We start from the raw sequence: 16,399 nt of genomic DNA, 5'->3' as shown, positions 1-16,399 counted from the left end.
CGATTACAAGGAAATAACAGCGACGGTAAAAGTCAAAGAAAAAAATCATATATATTACAAGTATCAAAAAATAATTTTCGACAAGCAACAGAATTCAAAATTGTCAAAATTGAAGGCCTGAGCAGGTAAGAAAGGATTGAAGTCTATTCATGATACAACCTCTTTATAGAATTCTTCTCAAAATGAAAGGAACAAAATCAGGGATGGGACTCACATAACGCGCCAGGGTATAAAAAGCCATTACGGATCTTAATGTGTTGGATTCGCTGATTATGGACAAAATAAGATATCATATTATATCATACACCCCTGCTCAATCTATTTATGCTATACAATATACTGGTACGAAATATAAAATTATGCTGTATCATATCATAAAACAGGCTTAAATGGAACTTAAGCTCCGTACACCTGCTTTCAGCTTGGATCATAAGAATATCACTGTTCATTGATCTCCTTAGCAACAGCCCTGAAACAGTGCGTACTACCGCAACTTTTTTCTTTCCAGTTCTAGGCTACTGATCCTAAAGCCCGATCACTCTAGCAAGATATTCAATTTCAACCGAAAATCACTGTCATTTATGAATAATAAATAGGAATTAAGGATCGTTAAAGAAGGTCAACCTAAGCTGATTCAGCCCTTGAATTCAAGAGCACAGTGCCCGCTACAACGGCTTAGGGAGCAAATCTCCATGGCGAGCCAATGAGCATTTTATGTTTCTCTAAGTAACGACGTAAATGGCATTGAAGAAGTCGAATTCTACTGAGTTTGTTTACAGAAAAAAAAGCGATTTAGCGATAGCTACCATATGCTGTTGGTTCCCACCTCAGTGATACAGCAGGGAGAAAGCAGGTAAACTCGCAACAGTGACGTCGTTGTCTGGGTTATTAGAATGTAAGGGAGACGAGAGTTCATGTGGAAAAACTTCAAACAAACAAATAGCAACAGAAGCAATATTTCTGGGAAACATAAAGGATGGGAAGCAAAAATGATTCATCTTGATGGCAAGCTTGAAGTAATCAACATGCAAAAAGACGGTCGGGTTTTTATAAACGTCCGCGGTACCATATACGAAACATGCTTCTCCACACTATCGAGATTTCCTGAAACTTTGCTAGGATCTGTAGCAGCGAGATCAAAATATCTTGATATACATCGCAACGAGCTTATCTTTGACAGAAATATCGAGGCATTCGAGAGCATCCTGTTTTATTACCAATCAAACGGAATCTTAGCCAAACCCATTTGGTTATCATTGGAACTGTTCGAAGAAGAATGTCGCTTCTTTGGAATCCACGAAGATAGAATAGCTAAGCTCAGGACACAGCCAGAGGGTCCAAGGAAAAAGGTTGTGGAATACTTTCAAAATACCTTCAAATCAAAGGCATGGCAGTTTTTTGAGAACCCCGAATCGTCTACTGGAGCGAAGGTCTACTCGATAGTGACATTTGCTCTCATAATTATATCGTTATCCATTGAGTTTGCCTTGACTGTACCTGAAGTACAAAGAGACCTAAAGTCCAAGAATAGATCAGGACGAGTTTTGAAGGCATTTATGACGTCAGAAATGGTGTTCCACGTATTTTTTGCAACCGATTTTGTTTTGCGAATATTTTTCAGCCCAAGTGTGCTACGATTCTTTATCTCTGCAACCAATATCATTGACATATTAGCAATTTTTCCGTATTTCATGAAATTCTCGTTTGACTTAGAAAAACAGTATGCCAAGCTAGATTTTCTACGTGTATTGCGAACAGTCCGTGTCTTGAGAATGTTTCGCCTCTCGAAACACTCGCGAACCTTAGATGCCGTAATTAGCATCATACGGAACTGCTTTCAAGATTTCTTGGTACTTGCGCAATGCATTCTGGTTGCCTGTGTTTTGTTTGCCAGCATAACGTACTTTGCCGAGCAAGGATCTCCGGACACACAGTTTACAAGCATACCAGAGTCAATGTGGTGGGCTTTACAGACAATGGTATGCCTTGGTTATGGAGACATTGTTCCTATAACCCTATCTGGGAAGATCGCAGGGTCTTGGGTGGCGATAATTGGAGCAGTAACCCTCACTGTACCTTTGGTTTCCATAGGCGGGAAGTATATGTTTACGTACACTCGAACGTTCTCTTTATCCATTGGTCGCGACATGAACATGACTACTGGAGGAGTAGACGTAAGGAGGGATAGAGCTCATTCAGGCATATCAAATCTATAGTATGTAAAAACTTAATATTTAAAAAGGCAGAAGAGTTTACGGAAATGCTTGGCAGTACATCAGTGAGATGATTAAGTAATCAAAGAACAATACTACTGATCACCCTCAACCCAACGAAACCGCTCAAAAATACTTCTTTTAGAAGATTAGATATCTGCCTCTGATTCAGTTGAGATAGATGATAGAAAAAAGAGTTCTTTGCAACATAATAAGTGTTCTTTTCTATATTCGGTTATGCTTTGCTTTGGTATGTCATTTTTCTTTCCTTAAAGTAGCAATCTAGAAGTTTGGAGTTAGAGAAATTTTAAGAAACTTTTTAAAATCAAGAAAAAATTAACGGAGTACTTACTGACCCCGACCTTAGTTTCCTTATAACAATGGCGTGTATAACTTTTTCCTTAAAAGTAAGTATTTTCTCCAGCACATAATGAAAAAACTGGACTGATCCTTAACTAATGGCTTGATCTCTGGCTCGTCCTTCCCTCCCCTTTTGAAGGTTCGAATTGCATTTTTATTGTGCAGTTGTCCCCGAGGTATTTTCCATGAATCATTACAATTTATGGTAATATTGTTAACTTACTACGATTGCAAAAATAACAAAGAAATGACCAAATAAATGTACAATTGTCTGTTAAAAATGAAAGCAAGGAGATAGTGTTTTTATATATATGTAATGCTAATTCTGCAATCGTGCAAGCTCTTCAAATGCATCAAAGTGGTGTGAATAGGTTTCTGGAAGACCCACGCAATTTTTACAAAAAGCTCGTTATAAGAAACGACTACTGGGCAATCAGAACAAGCTAAGATACTTCAGTACTTGAGTAAAACAATTGAGATAACAACTAAAGTGGAAAAAATCCCAGAACTTCGAATTTTCCGGAAATTCCATCAACATAATTTGCTGGTTGGAATAAAAATTTATACACAGAAAGTAAAAATATACTTTTCACATCTTTGTACAGCATCAGAACGGAAGAGAATCTCTTGACAGAAATGTTACGGATGTTTCAAGCCAATAGAAACATTGTTGACTCTCGCTGTAAGCAGTTGCGAAAATCCTACCCCAGCAAGTTTCTATTTGAAATTTCTCAGCAGTAAAAAGGTAAGTATAACTTAGAAACTCTTAAGATACAGTGAGCTATAAAATTTCTAAAAATGATCACAAACTGGAGCACTCAACTTCATTCTTTGTTTCTTATAAAAAAATAATATACATATTGTTTTCTCTCTTCGACAAGAAAAAAATCACTGTCTTAAGGATAGAAACACAAATAGAGGAGTAAAAACGAAACTCTTTAGGTGACAGTAAGACAGGAGTGGAGAATCGATTCAAAATGAGATCATCAAATATTCTTCTTGAGTACAAGCCTAAATGACTGAAACCAAATGGAAACATCTGCAAGTTACGCCTACATCAGAAAAACACTCCTGACCAAGCAAACAAATAAGCAATTATTATTTAAGCCAAATCTGCCGCAAAAATAATTGAATGGTGATTAGCAGCATGTAGGAGATTTGCATATCTTCAAATGATCCTTCTATCTCTGTTTGCAGATGATATCTCTAATTACTTTTTTAATGGCTTTATCAAATTGTACACTCGTGAGAAGTAACATATTTCACAGTGAATTTAAAATTCAATTTGGCCATTTCCTTTGGAGTTTTCAACGACCTTACAGCAAAATCATTTGAATCGGATCTTTTGCTTTCAAGACAAGATATTTTAGAGATGATGAAGACAATACGAAACTGTGATTGCTAGCTTTAATGAAAAATATCAAAATATTCTCAAAAATGCATTATATATTAATCGCTTTGACAAGAAAAAAGTTCTTTCGTCTGAAGGTTTGTCTTACAAGCATAACTAGGGAAATTTCATAAGAACAGACATCATTTTAAACGTCTTTTTACACAAAAAATGTCATCTAGATTCAATCTTACTTAACTAACCCGGGCGCGATTAGTCTGGATAGTCTGGATGCAACCTAAGGAGGAATGTTCAAACGAGCATACCAATTACAAGTCTTTGCCTTTATGACATTTTGCACTAGAAGATTCGGTGGTAAAGTCATGTATTATTGCATCATGTGCTTTAGAATTCATGATCAAGAGTTAATGGCCTTGCTTACTAACACTGAAAGAATAACATTGAAATATGCATTGCTCGTGATGTGAAATAAGACTAAAAGCTAGTTGCTCGAATTAGAGGACCTTGCTTAAGGCAAAATAAGCTTTTAAAAAAATTACTGGAATATCATCGACAAAGGAGTTTTATGAGTCTCCAGTCGTTAACACAAAAAAGAACATGCTATGTTGCACTGATAACTAACTCAAACCACTGTCTTAAAGCGTCGCTAAGCACAACGGGAAGAGAGTTTATATCCCTGAGAATCATATAAAAGGGGAAAGGAAACTCTTCAATATATGACTTGATCTCTGGAAAACCGCCACCAGATTTGAAAATTGGTATTCGGATATCAAGTATCGAGTCTCGGTTTGATGGATTGTCCAGTATGATAAATACAATGAATACACCAGCCTCTCTTGCACGTCTGACTGAACGCTCAACAGCCTAGAATATGAGATGGAATGATCAATTTGGTTCAGAATCAGGTCTGTTAGAGCAACGCTAAAAGGTGTCATGAAATTTATTGTTGAAAGGGAGACTTGGACCGCTGAAACTGAATCGAGGTCGAAATTTATGGATTGGTCTTATGGATATTTCATGACTAATAGGGGATTTGTATTTAAATAGGAATCTGTGAGTTGCAGACACGAATACCTTGACGAAGGTTAAAAATTCCATGACAGACAACAACTTTGATGAATGAAAGAACGAAGCATCGAAGCCCGAAAAACAAAGCAAAGAGGTATAAATAGTGAAATGGAAATGCAAAATTTTTAATAATCCATATGATAACCACAAAAATACAATAGAAATGTTTCAAAGAGGAGAAGAAACAGAAAACTATTTTAAAACACAACTGTCGCATTCTGCGTTCGATTGAACTGGAAAACCAAAACAATTAAAATCCCTGTCTCACCGCTACTGTTCAAAGAATCTGAAAGATCACAAAATTCTGCCTCTAGTTTGGTTTGTATCCACGTACTAATTAAAACAAAAATTGAAAATGTGCAATTTTGCATCAACACTGGTATATAAACATTCGGCTTCATTAAGATGGCCACCACATTGATATGTCGTCTACCTCTAGATTAACATTATGATGACTAACTCTGATCAACTCGTTTATGATTTCGACTGAATCGATCATCACACGAAAAAACGTAATTTTGTATTAATTGACCCAGACTATCAAGCATCAAACTAGTGATGCCAAAGCATTCTCGTTTCTCAAGAATATTAACAGACAATGCTTTATATCTGAACGAAGCCAATGTCGTTTTAAAAGGTCTGACCAAACAGGAAGTGTAGACTTACTTGACTTGAGCCCCCAGCTAAAGATGTAATTAGGGTAAAACAGACTTAATATGGGAAGAAGAAAACCATGCTTTCAAAGTATAAACATATATGTTAAGATATCAGCCAGTGTTAAGCTTTTGAATTTGAGTTGATAAGGCTAAAATATAGACAGGAAAGTTTCGATACCAAATTTTGCTTTCATTTTATATTATTTACATTTCAAGAGAACCTTTCCGACGAAATTTACCATCGAGATTCGTCGGGACAAAGTGCTTTTAACTGAAATGGGAGGGTTTGCAAAACATAGAATTTACTGCTGGGCATAGAGACAGGATTCCTGTTCAATTACTTAAAGGCAATCAACAAACGCTAAAGTGGCTTAACCTATCTGTCAAACAACTATTGGCCAATCAAGAAGCATCTGTGTGGTTGACAGATGGCTAAAGTATATTTTGATTGCTTTTAAGTTGGTGACACTGTTGATATTGTTGGTGACAAAACTAAGAATATAAAATTGCTATACACCCGTACCTCTTTACCCTCGAGAAATATCCCTCGTCCATCCGATACAATGAGTAGCAATTGCGAGGTGTCGATTCGATTGGCTGATCCTCTTAAAACATTAGTTCTTTCCTTTGACATGAAAGCCGTGCATGTATCTAACATCTGAAATGCAAAGTTATTTTTATAATTTTCAAGTAAAATTTCACATGCACAGATTTGAATACCTGTGCAAATATCCAAGCTAAATCGTTAAATAGCATTTCTTTGAGAAAGAAAAACATTATAAAGACAAGATCATTACAGACAGAGAAGTTCGACTTGATTGATTGAACAAGATATCTTACCAGATATCAAACAGCAAATCTGACCCTCAAGTATAAACAAAAAGTATACCTGTCCACTTTTGCAAAATAAGTACATTAAAGGTAGATTACCTTTGCAATAAGTGTTTTCTTTTGCTCAAAAGTAAAATCACGCAAGATGTGTGCCCCAGCATCTTCGTTGAAAGATTCCTTGAATGAATGCAGCAACTTGGTTGACTCACCAAAGCTAGAAGAAAAAGTATCTGAAGTATGATTTTTGATCATCAACGATCCTTACTGCATTTATATAGGTTACTAGCACTGCATACTAGTTTGGAAAGATCTCACACTGTGTATCCGCTTCAAAATTACAACACAGAAATTGCATCCTAACGAAACAACGACACTACAAATGACACAAGTATAAATTATTGATTCTCAAAATGCTGATATTTTTTTCACAAAATCATTAAAAGAATCTTGCATATTTTGATGAACACAAAAAGGTATTTTGCTACTCCTTTTGTACTTGTACTTAAACATAAATACACATTTATCCAGTCATAAAACAGCTCTAAGAACACACCTATGTGAGATGTTTGCAAGCTCTAAGAACACACCTAAATTTAATATACAACTTAATGTCAATTAAAACTAGAATAAAGACCACATCAAATAAGTCCCAAAATTTTTTTCTTGCATATATAGCCTCATACATTTTATCTTCAATGAACTATTACTCCCTACAGCAGACAAAAATCTGGTCCTAGAGAGGTCAGATCTTCGGAGGGTCAACTGTGTTACTCGTTGACAGCCCTTCATTCATATTCCAAATAATTATGCTAAACTTTTGTTTTCTTCCACAAAGAGCTACTAAGTATTCATGATATTTACCTGCATACTGCAAGTTCACCCGCCTCAAGCCACGTCAGAGCGTTGCTAATGACAGCTAAAGATTCAAATGCAAGCTGCAAAAAAGAAATTTTGTCAGATAATAGAGTTGGGGTCCGGATTGTGAAGGTTGAAAAAGGAAGAATATCAGGGGTGAAGGATCATTTTTTTGGTCGACAGCATCTTTTATTATAAAATAGTCTCTTTAATGGATCATTTTTAGTGGAAAAAAGATAAAAACATCGTTATGGGCGAATAAGGTACAAAATGTGCTATTTGCTGGCCTGTCCCATTTACCTGAGAGTCACTATTGTGAACAAAAAGGGAAAGCCTAAGTGAATCGTTCATCTCTCTAGCTCTCGATATAATGGCAATTTAGCTAATACATATAAATGTTTCTTTTCTAGAGACTCCCATCTCGAACTTGGCAACTCGTACTTAAAAAAAATAAGCCCAGATTAAATGTGCTAAAATGCTTTTGCTCTTTTGCAGTAGCTCTACATAGGTCGGGGTGTAGGTGGGTTTGGGAATTCCAATCCAAGACTCCAAGACTTCACAGGAGTTGTATAGAAACTATTCTCTCATATGGTCTAGACGATTTCGGAAATAAATCAATCAATCATGATTCAAGCTGCAAATTATGTTTTGACAATTTTTCTCGGCCGATATCGATGAGAAAGATATAACGCTCTCCAGATTTTCGCCCCAACAGCTGCAGCTACGCGCTCAAATTCTCAGGACAAACAAATTGATTTTTCTTGCAAAATGATGACCGCTTAGATAAAAGAGGGAGAGAAAAATTTCTTATGATGAATAGATTTTCAAATAACGCATACAAAAGAAAATTGATAAAGAAGTTTGTGAAAATAAGGTATTTTGCACGGGAATGTAATTTTCAATGCTGACTGACAGGTTTAAAATGTTTAGAAAAATGTTGCACTACTTTGGTCACTGGGGCCGCCACCGATGGTACCGTGTGAAAATCGAGGCGAGAATAATTGAGGAGAAACGAAATGAATCTCAAGCCAACCTGTTTAGAATGATTGTCTCCCATGCTCGATGAATCGTCGACAGCAACTAAGATCTGATACTGCCTCCGGCTCTTTTTCGTCCGTCTCAGCCAAATTTTGTCTTTCCTGAATTGACTTGCAATATAAGAAATTACCTTTCGCATGTTCAGCCTCTTTCCCGTTCGATAGTCACCCCTGGAGAAAAAGAAAGACATCAGGTATACAGAGAACAACCAACTAATTGCATGAAACGGAGGCTCTGTATTCACTGTCTATGAACAAGTCTAGAATTAGTCAGCACAACAGAGGACCATATTAGGAAGACACTTTTCTCTTCTTCATTCGAAAGTCTATTTCATTTTTGTATTTTAGCATCGATTGCTTTTCAAAAAAATAATCATGATATGACATGCTATGAAGTGTTTGTATTCAATGACTACGGGAGCGTGTTCATTTGAATGGCCTATCTTTCATATTTTTTTTCTTAGTCTTATAGTTTCAGATAAATCCTGAACAAACAAACAAAGGCAAAGACGCGTTTTCTGAATGAACATAATAAACATATTTCCAAAAATGAATGAATTCAAAAGAAAAGAAACTCAACGACTCACTTTAGTTTACTAGCCATTGTTGGTTCGAGCACAAGACGCAACTGCTCACAAAGCTGCTGCGCTAAAGGTGATGTCAGCGTTTCGTATTTGCGCCATCTTTCAACAGCCTCGCTGTTTGATTCGGCAGCCTGAGATGAAATGTTTCTCTGAGAAGCAAGGTTCTCCTCAAGTTCCTTACGCAGTGTATCACTATCGAGTTCGAACTAAAAATAAAAAATGTTTGATCAAATTGGGAAAAAAGTATTTACATAAAGTTCTAAAGTTATTAAAACATACAGTTATTAATAAATCCATAATTGGATAGTGCTATTGACATGGAAGAAGCGAAAATTCAAATTATTTTATTCATTGAAAACCATTCATTTCATAAATACTTGGCTGTTAAGTATAAGGGCAAACTATATATAGTGAGAGTTTAAATGTTTGCAAAAATTAAGTTTGGTACTGAAATAGCTTATGGGAAGTTAGGTGCATCCTATGATCGAAAATAACTTTAACCTTTTGTGGTTGTGACATTACATGGTCGTGCTAAATCAATACGATACCACCGAGCGATGTTGTCTCATGTAAGTTAAATAAATTAAGTTTACTGGCAAATGTACCACTGAAGGACGCCATTCAACATGACTTTCAGAGTGATGGGACAAAAATATGTGACTTGTATGGAACAAAGTCTCGTAAGAAAATTATTTTCCTGTATAAGAGTGATCTTGTTTCCATTGCTTGGGTTAGGAAATATTAGGAAGCTTTGAAATAGATTTTTCAAAATAGTACCAAAAAAGTTGGAAATTTTAAGGCCTTTCCAGATGAATCCTGCCCTGTTACAAATGACTTACATACATGAAGGAGAGAATCCTGCCCTGTTACAAACGGTGTACATACATGAAGGACAGTACAGCATAGTACAGTTGGAAAATAAAATATGACGCGTCGACCAGTCGTCTTTTCGCGCCATTTTAACAAAGTGCATAAACTGCGGAAAAGACTGGCTGAACCTACCAAAGCAACATCAAAAGTTTTAGTCAGAGCTTCTCTTGAAGTAAAAAAAGCACTATCGATCCTGCGAATGTCGATCCCTTCGGCAACCATTGGCTCCTCTGTAGAAACTTCTTTATTGAACTCCTCGTCGTCGAAATTGTCATCCAACACGGGTTGATCTTTCGAGCTTTTTGACTTCTTACTCTGCTGCTTCGAAAATGAACATGAAATGCATGCGGTAATACTCACGTAATTACTTGAGGTACACAGAGCCAATTAGAAAAAAGTGGGGGGAAAATAGATTAGTAAATTAAAATACTTAGTGATGACTTTAGACATTGCAATATTTAGGAAACTTTCTACTTCAGCTATCCATTTTCATTCTGATCTATTCTCTCATACCATTGTGGTATCCTCATGCGTCATACACAGCATAAGTCTTCACAATATCATAGGCCATTCTCTCTCCTCGTACATTGGTTAGTTCATGGCTATTAAGCACATTATATTTTAGACCACTTTCTTACAAATATATGCATTCTTTGTTCATTTAGTCAGTCACGTATAGTGACGAAACGTAATAAAGAAAATTTCGCCAAGACAGTCTCTTCTCTGGCTCTGTTATCGCAATACAATTGCTTTGTTGAAAAATATTACCCAAGTAAATGGACAAATATTTTACAAAACGCTCCAGCCTAGTGTTCATAAAACCTGAAGCAGTAATTCCATGAAAGCAATTTGTCTTCAAATTTATCTCAAAATCATAAAGACAGAAAAGTATGACTCGGTTTCGGCTTTAAATTTAAAATAATTACAAAATGCCTTCATAATTTCCGAATTTTTATATAATGAGAAGAGGCTTCATTAAACCTGCACCTCTTTCTTTTATTCCCTTTTATTCTCTGTCCATGTTGCATTGATTCTTTCTTCTGTCTAGTCCTATTATCGATTGTTTTATTAAAATCTAAATTCCAGGTCAAAGACTCGCATCTTCAACATTGTGTAAACAATTTCACTGAAAACTTTCAGCCAAAGATCTTGTTGGCTTGAAAGTTATATCTTATTTCTATAGAGCATTTGTCTTATAACACATCTTACCAAATTATCACTTTCAGCAATTTCAAAATCTTGTTCCACAGCTGTTTCTTCATCTTTAGCTTCTTCTTCATTCATTTCTACATCGGATTCTTCTTGTGGCTTTTCCATGTTGGACTGGCTTTGAGTTTGCTCAGCAGTTGCAGCATCAAGGGTCTGGGCGTCATAATGGTCACCACCTCGGACGTGCTCGTACAAATCTGACGTTTGTTTTTCAGCATTGTCCTAAATAATGTGCAACGGTTATAAATGATACCGACAAATATCTATCAAAGTAAAATCTTAAAAAGAAAAAATGAAAACATTCTTTGTGCTTCAAATTGCAAACCTGACGCTCAGCAAACAATGTTTCGAACAAAATATTCAGTTACAGAATAATTAAAATAGCTATTAAAGAAAAGAAATAAACAAAGTAAGTTATTAAAAAACGGCTGTAAATTCACTTCAGCATTCGAACAATATTTTGTGGTACAAAATTTAAGATGGTATTGAAAAAAACAAGCAGAAATTTGATTGCTGATTCAAAGCCAGTTCAAGATTCATACATCTCAAATCTATGTCTATGTCTTGCAAATGGAGTCAAATAAGATATTATACAGAGTCATTTATGATGATATTGCCATCAAGGAAAAAACACAAATAAAAACAACATTCAAAGTAATAAACCGTTTCGTCTTCTCTGGCTTGGTTCTCTTTTAGATCTTCTGTCTTCAGTCTTTTGAGCCTCTGTTCAACATCATCAGCAAGAGATCGGTCTTGCCGTGATTTATTATAGTCCTTTTTCCTATTCTGCTTGTGGAAGAGACAAATATATTTCAAAAATCGATAAGGGTGAAATTTCTTTTCACTAACTGAAGAAAATTCCTGCCTCGATAGACAGACTACATTAAAGGAATAGAAAGAAATGTGAACAAGAAAATTGTTCTAATCAAGATTCTTTAGCTGAAACCTACATTCATTGCCAAAACGTAACAATAATATAGTTAGCAAATAAATTTAGTACCAAAGTGAAAATATAATAGGTTGATTGTTAAAAAAACAACGTTTCGAGCACGTGCTAGCATAATCATCGTTATTTTGGATGACTCATCTTGCCCAAAAACGTCACATTATTAAAAAGTATGTCTCGACCTTTTTCTCATTTGAAGTCTGATTTTCCCTGAACGAGGATATTCCTGAATGGCCATCGCCAGCCTCCATCTGACTTGAGCCATGTCCTTGATTTTCTCGCTGTTGTTGTTGTTGGTCATCCAGTTCATTCTCGATCTGGGCAGTAGCTTCATTAAGATCGGCATCAGGTGCGTTCGAGCCGTGTTGTTGATTCTCAGATTGCTCAGCCATAACATCGTGCTGTGAAAATAATAAATGAAAGTTTAAAGAAATTCTCACTGAGAGAGAATTTAGGGGTTATAAAACAAGGCAATTTCCGTTAATTACTTCAGGTAGCGGCAAAATTTGATGGCAACACGCCCCTTTCGTATAAAACCAATTCAAAATAGATACGGTACAATAACACATCACATGACGCTGATGAATATGGCAAAGAATAAAAAGGTGCAGCATAGACCTTTAGTACGTATCTTAACGACCCGTATTCTGTACAAAAAGTAATTTTTTTCAACATCAACATGTGCAGACAAACAAAAAGCTGATACCAGAAGTAGAAATAAAAATTGGATTCGATTGGAGTTCTACGAGCCTCCTCGTAGTATCGAGGTCACTGTCCTGAGCATATCTTATTAAGCTCTGATATGAGATATCTTCCTGTCACAAGTTTCAACCCGCTCTAGAAATAGGTTCATAAGGTATATAATGCCCCGCCCATGCAGCCAACCTCAGAATTTCGAGCGCATCCTTCATCCAGCTTGACACTAGCCTGCGTGCAGCCTCTATTGTTAGATGGAGGGGAGGAGGAAAAAGCGCAAAATTTCACTGATTTGCGCTGGGGAGATCCTCCTCCCCTCCGTCTTCCTCCGCATTAACAGTAGAGGCTGCACGCAGGCTAGCTTGATACACAATCAGATGCACAGTGATAACAAAGCCAGAATCGACAAGGATATCGTACCGCATTATTTTAATACATAAAAGAGTCAACATTTAGATGTGGATCACAATACTAAATGTGAACGACCACCAGAAATATGTTTCTTAGTTTTTTAAGTTTTTTACTGGACAACCCTTGCCTATCTTTGAGCATATTTATTTTATATTAAGCATTACATCAGGGGGTCGCGTTGCTATAAAATTCAAATGTCATCACATAGAGCTGGTTTGAAAGGATTTATCTGTTACCTCATCTGCATTTCCATCTGGTTCCTCACGATCTTCATTATCATCCTGAATAATGAGAAGCGATATCAGAAGAATCAACGATGACGCATTTAGGTTATAACATGAGCTGTTAGAACTTCTAAATCACATTGTCACTGGATATCTGCTCGATAAAGTAGGGCAGCCAAGGCAAGAGTACTCATGGTGAGAAAAAAGTGGACTGTTTGTTGACTTCTTCCAGCCGATCTCTCCAGAATGGCAAAAAACCTTAAAAATTCACTAGCTCTCAAGTAGGAGCTTCACCCCCTCGTCTCCCAGACTTCTATGGTTATGAATCTAATATGTGGCAATAAAACCCGATAATCATAAATATTACCATTGCATCTTCTCCAACTTTCCCTTTATCTTCAACAATATCCTCATTTTCTTTCTCAGCTCCTTCCATTCTATCTTTCTCCGTCTCATTTATCTCCTCTTCAATATTCTCATCCTTTTCTTCCTTTTCGTTGCTATCTGGATCATTTTCGTCAGCAGCACCGTTTTCTTCCTCAGACTTGAGTTCATCAGGTGAGCCTTCTTCATTTTCTTAATAAAAAACATAACAAAAAGTGAAGTAATAACCAATTACACATCTTCTAAAAGTCCCAAATACAGTTTGAAAGAACAGATACAAGAACAAGACGGTACCACAGACAGGAGGCTGGAGTGGGGAATTATGTGAAAAGGAGACTGGTCTGTGCTCCACCACAGTGGCAACATGTAATACTTTATAAATCAAACTAACATAGAGGCTTTACACTATCAAAATAAGTAAATTAATTGAAATTGGTTCTGCAAATTTTCACTTTTCTATGAAAGATTTCTTTATGTGAGCAGATTTCTTGATTAGTTAGCTTTGAAAAACAAGCCTGTATTCCTAATATTTAGTATGGCTTTGAAAAAAGCAAACATTTAGTAAACTAAAGCTTTTCGTCTGACACTCTTCAGAGTTCAAAACGTCAGAACATAGATCGAAAACTCTACCCCAGGAAATATATATACCCATCGAATATATATATGGGTATATATATCGAGTATAAATATAACTGGGTATATATATTGCCTAGCGTAGAGTTTTCGATCTATGTTCTGACGTTTTAAACTCTGAAGAGTGTCAGACGAAAAGCTTTAGTTTACTAAATGTTTGCTTTTTTCGAAGCCATTTTCAAGTTTTGTACCACCAAAAGATTGTTTAATATTTAATACTGCAACAATGTAAAATATAACTCAAAATACTTTATCAAATGGCAGAATTCACCGATCTAAACATTTCGAAACAGGTTTTAATTGCAAGAAAATAAAAAACACGAAAAAGCACATATTCATTCTTGGATCTAAGAGGATAAAAAGCTCTTTGTGATTTCTGGTTTTTCTAATGTCCTTTGACGACCTTAGAGATCATAAGCAGTGACTAAAAAATAAATCAATTTAGAAGTATCAGCCTCTTTCCAGCTTTAAATCATAATTTCAAGAAATTGATTTATCCCTAAATCTTATCTCTCATGCTGCTTTACGAAATATCTTTATATCATTGTTCCATACCAAGATATTACTATAGAAAAATAACAGCCTTGCTGATCCCTTTACAGCTGGCCCAATTATTACAAGAAGAAATATGATTCGGAGTTCAAAAGAACAATCACCTTTTGTTTGCTCATTCTCCATCTCTTCTTCACCAATGTCATTATCATCAAACTCTAAATTGTCTGGGATATCTTCTCCTTCAGTTTCCTGTTCGCCTTTCTCATTGTTTTGGTTTTTCTCATTTTCAGCATCATCCAGCTTCTCATCATCGTTCATCTCATCTTGAGAAAGTTCGTTTATTTCTTCCGAAACTTCTTCCTTTTCCTCCCGTTTCCTTTCTTTTTCCTCTCCTTTTTGTTGACCTGTCGAATAAGGCTTAACCATAAATCTTAGTTCTCTTCTACATTCATACAAAGAAATATTCACAAAAAAATTAACTGTTTAATGTAGTTATATGTTTTTAATAGCTTTGAACCAGGCAAGATAAAAAATAATCATCGAATCATATTAATCACAAAAAGATCGACAATGATTTAATCACTCCATCACAATCAATGCCAATTCAACTACACTTACCGTCATGCTCGTCTTTAGCCACGAGCTCTGACTCGGCCTGCCCCTCAGCCCCTGGTCCCTTGTCATTTTCATCTGTGGGATCATTTTCTTCTTCGTCATCAGAATCACCCCAAAATTTCTCATCAAACCGCTCCTCCTCCATTCCTTCCAGTTGTCCCATCTTTTCATCCGGTTGCTCTTCCTCTTGTTCCGGTTCTTCGTCAGAATCCGATTCCTTTCCTTCTTCATCCGGATCAACATCATGAAGGCGAGCATCAAAGTCATCTGACATTTCGATGCCATGCTCTTCGTTTGGAATGTTTCGATCTTGTTCTGGTTTGTCCTCTTTCTCTTTGCCTTCTTGCTGAGCCCCTTCCAGCTAAAGATAAATACACTATGTAAAATATACTATGTATTTTTCTAATCGAAAGGAAGAAAAATACTGGCAAGACTTTATTAACACGGCTCTAAAGAATAATGTGGACATAAAAGATTTGGATGCATCTTTCATGGAGTATCAAATGCCTCATAGTTCGACTCAATGCTGACCAAATAAAATTTCACCAGAGTTTATTTCACGAGGGATGTTGTAGAGTTAGATTTCGCTAGGGGTTCTTATTTTAGCTTATTTGTATTATTCTCATTTGGGTGTCAATTTTTATGCTTCAATTTGGTATTTAAGTCCTTATGTGGTTCTTTGATGCCATTGGGAATAATAGAGAAGACGGAGTTCTGTAGTTTGGGCTTCTGCACGAAAGTGTGGGTCCGTTGACTCAGACGGGTGTATTTAATTGTTTTGGGTCGGGATTATCGTGCTGTTTCCACGCTGTTCTCTTCTCCCGTCCCTCTCTCCGGTTTTGAAATCAAGCGTAGGGTGTTTCTTCAAATTCTTGTTTATTCTATTGTATTAGGCCAGGACCTGTTGACATTACGAATTGTAAAATATTGTAAACATCACCTACACTAAAATGTTGTACTA

The 16,399-nt window shown here is 36.2% G+C and overlaps 2 protein-coding genes across 3 annotated transcripts in view; one reads left to right on the top strand and one right to left on the bottom strand.

The window, feature by feature from the left end:
- Window positions 1-520: 520 nt before the first annotated feature.
- LOC135685723 (potassium voltage-gated channel subfamily A member 4-like) lies at window positions 521-2,881 on the top strand. The gene has a single exon (XM_065201769.2). It carries the CDS (start codon window positions 915-917, stop codon window positions 2,214-2,216), a length of 1,302 nt encoding a protein of 433 aa, XP_065057841.2. The 5' UTR covers window positions 521-914; the 3' UTR covers window positions 2,217-2,881.
- A 1,085-nt stretch (window positions 2,882-3,966) lies between these two features.
- Window positions 3,967-16,399, bottom strand: part of LOC135685720 (midasin) — a 75,390-nt gene continuing 62,957 nt past the window's right edge. The window contains exons 82-95 of one of the 2 annotated variants that reach the window (XM_089112772.1): window positions 15,442-15,799; window positions 14,985-15,227; window positions 13,679-13,887; window positions 13,324-13,368; window positions 12,163-12,381; window positions 11,698-11,820; window positions 11,035-11,256; window positions 9,958-10,146; window positions 8,959-9,161; window positions 8,368-8,542; window positions 7,341-7,414; window positions 6,579-6,693; window positions 6,172-6,306; window positions 3,967-4,788 (exon numbers count right to left, since the gene is read on the bottom strand). In XM_089112772.1, coding sequence (XP_088968898.1) covers window positions 4,525-4,788; window positions 6,172-6,306; window positions 6,579-6,693; window positions 7,341-7,414; window positions 8,368-8,542; window positions 8,959-9,161; window positions 9,958-10,146; window positions 11,035-11,256; window positions 11,698-11,820; window positions 12,163-12,381; window positions 13,324-13,368; window positions 13,679-13,887; window positions 14,985-15,227; window positions 15,442-15,799 — 2,574 coding nt within the window. In that variant the 3' untranslated portion in view covers window positions 3,967-4,524. The remainder of the gene's footprint in view (window positions 4,789-6,171; window positions 6,307-6,578; window positions 6,694-7,340; window positions 7,415-8,367; window positions 8,543-8,958; window positions 9,162-9,957; window positions 10,147-11,034; window positions 11,257-11,697; window positions 11,821-12,162; window positions 12,382-13,323; window positions 13,369-13,678; window positions 13,888-14,984; window positions 15,228-15,441; window positions 15,800-16,399) is intronic. The other variant, XM_089112773.1, reaches the window with a different exon arrangement.

The sequence above is a fragment of the Rhopilema esculentum genome, chromosome 15 (assembly GCF_057945365.1).
Source record: "Rhopilema esculentum isolate cy_ngs chromosome 15, ASM5794536v1, whole genome shotgun sequence".
Lineage (NCBI taxonomy): Eukaryota > Metazoa > Cnidaria > Scyphozoa > Rhizostomeae > Rhizostomatidae > Rhopilema > Rhopilema esculentum.
Note: the sequence above shows the minus strand (reverse complement) of the source record. Positions and strands in the feature narration are given on the sequence as shown.

Bases quoted from the DNA above. Each gene is read 5' to 3' on its own strand.
- LOC135685723 (XM_065201769.2), top strand. From the start codon at position 915: ATGTGGAAAAACTTCAAACAAACAAATAGCAACAGAAGCAATATTTCT.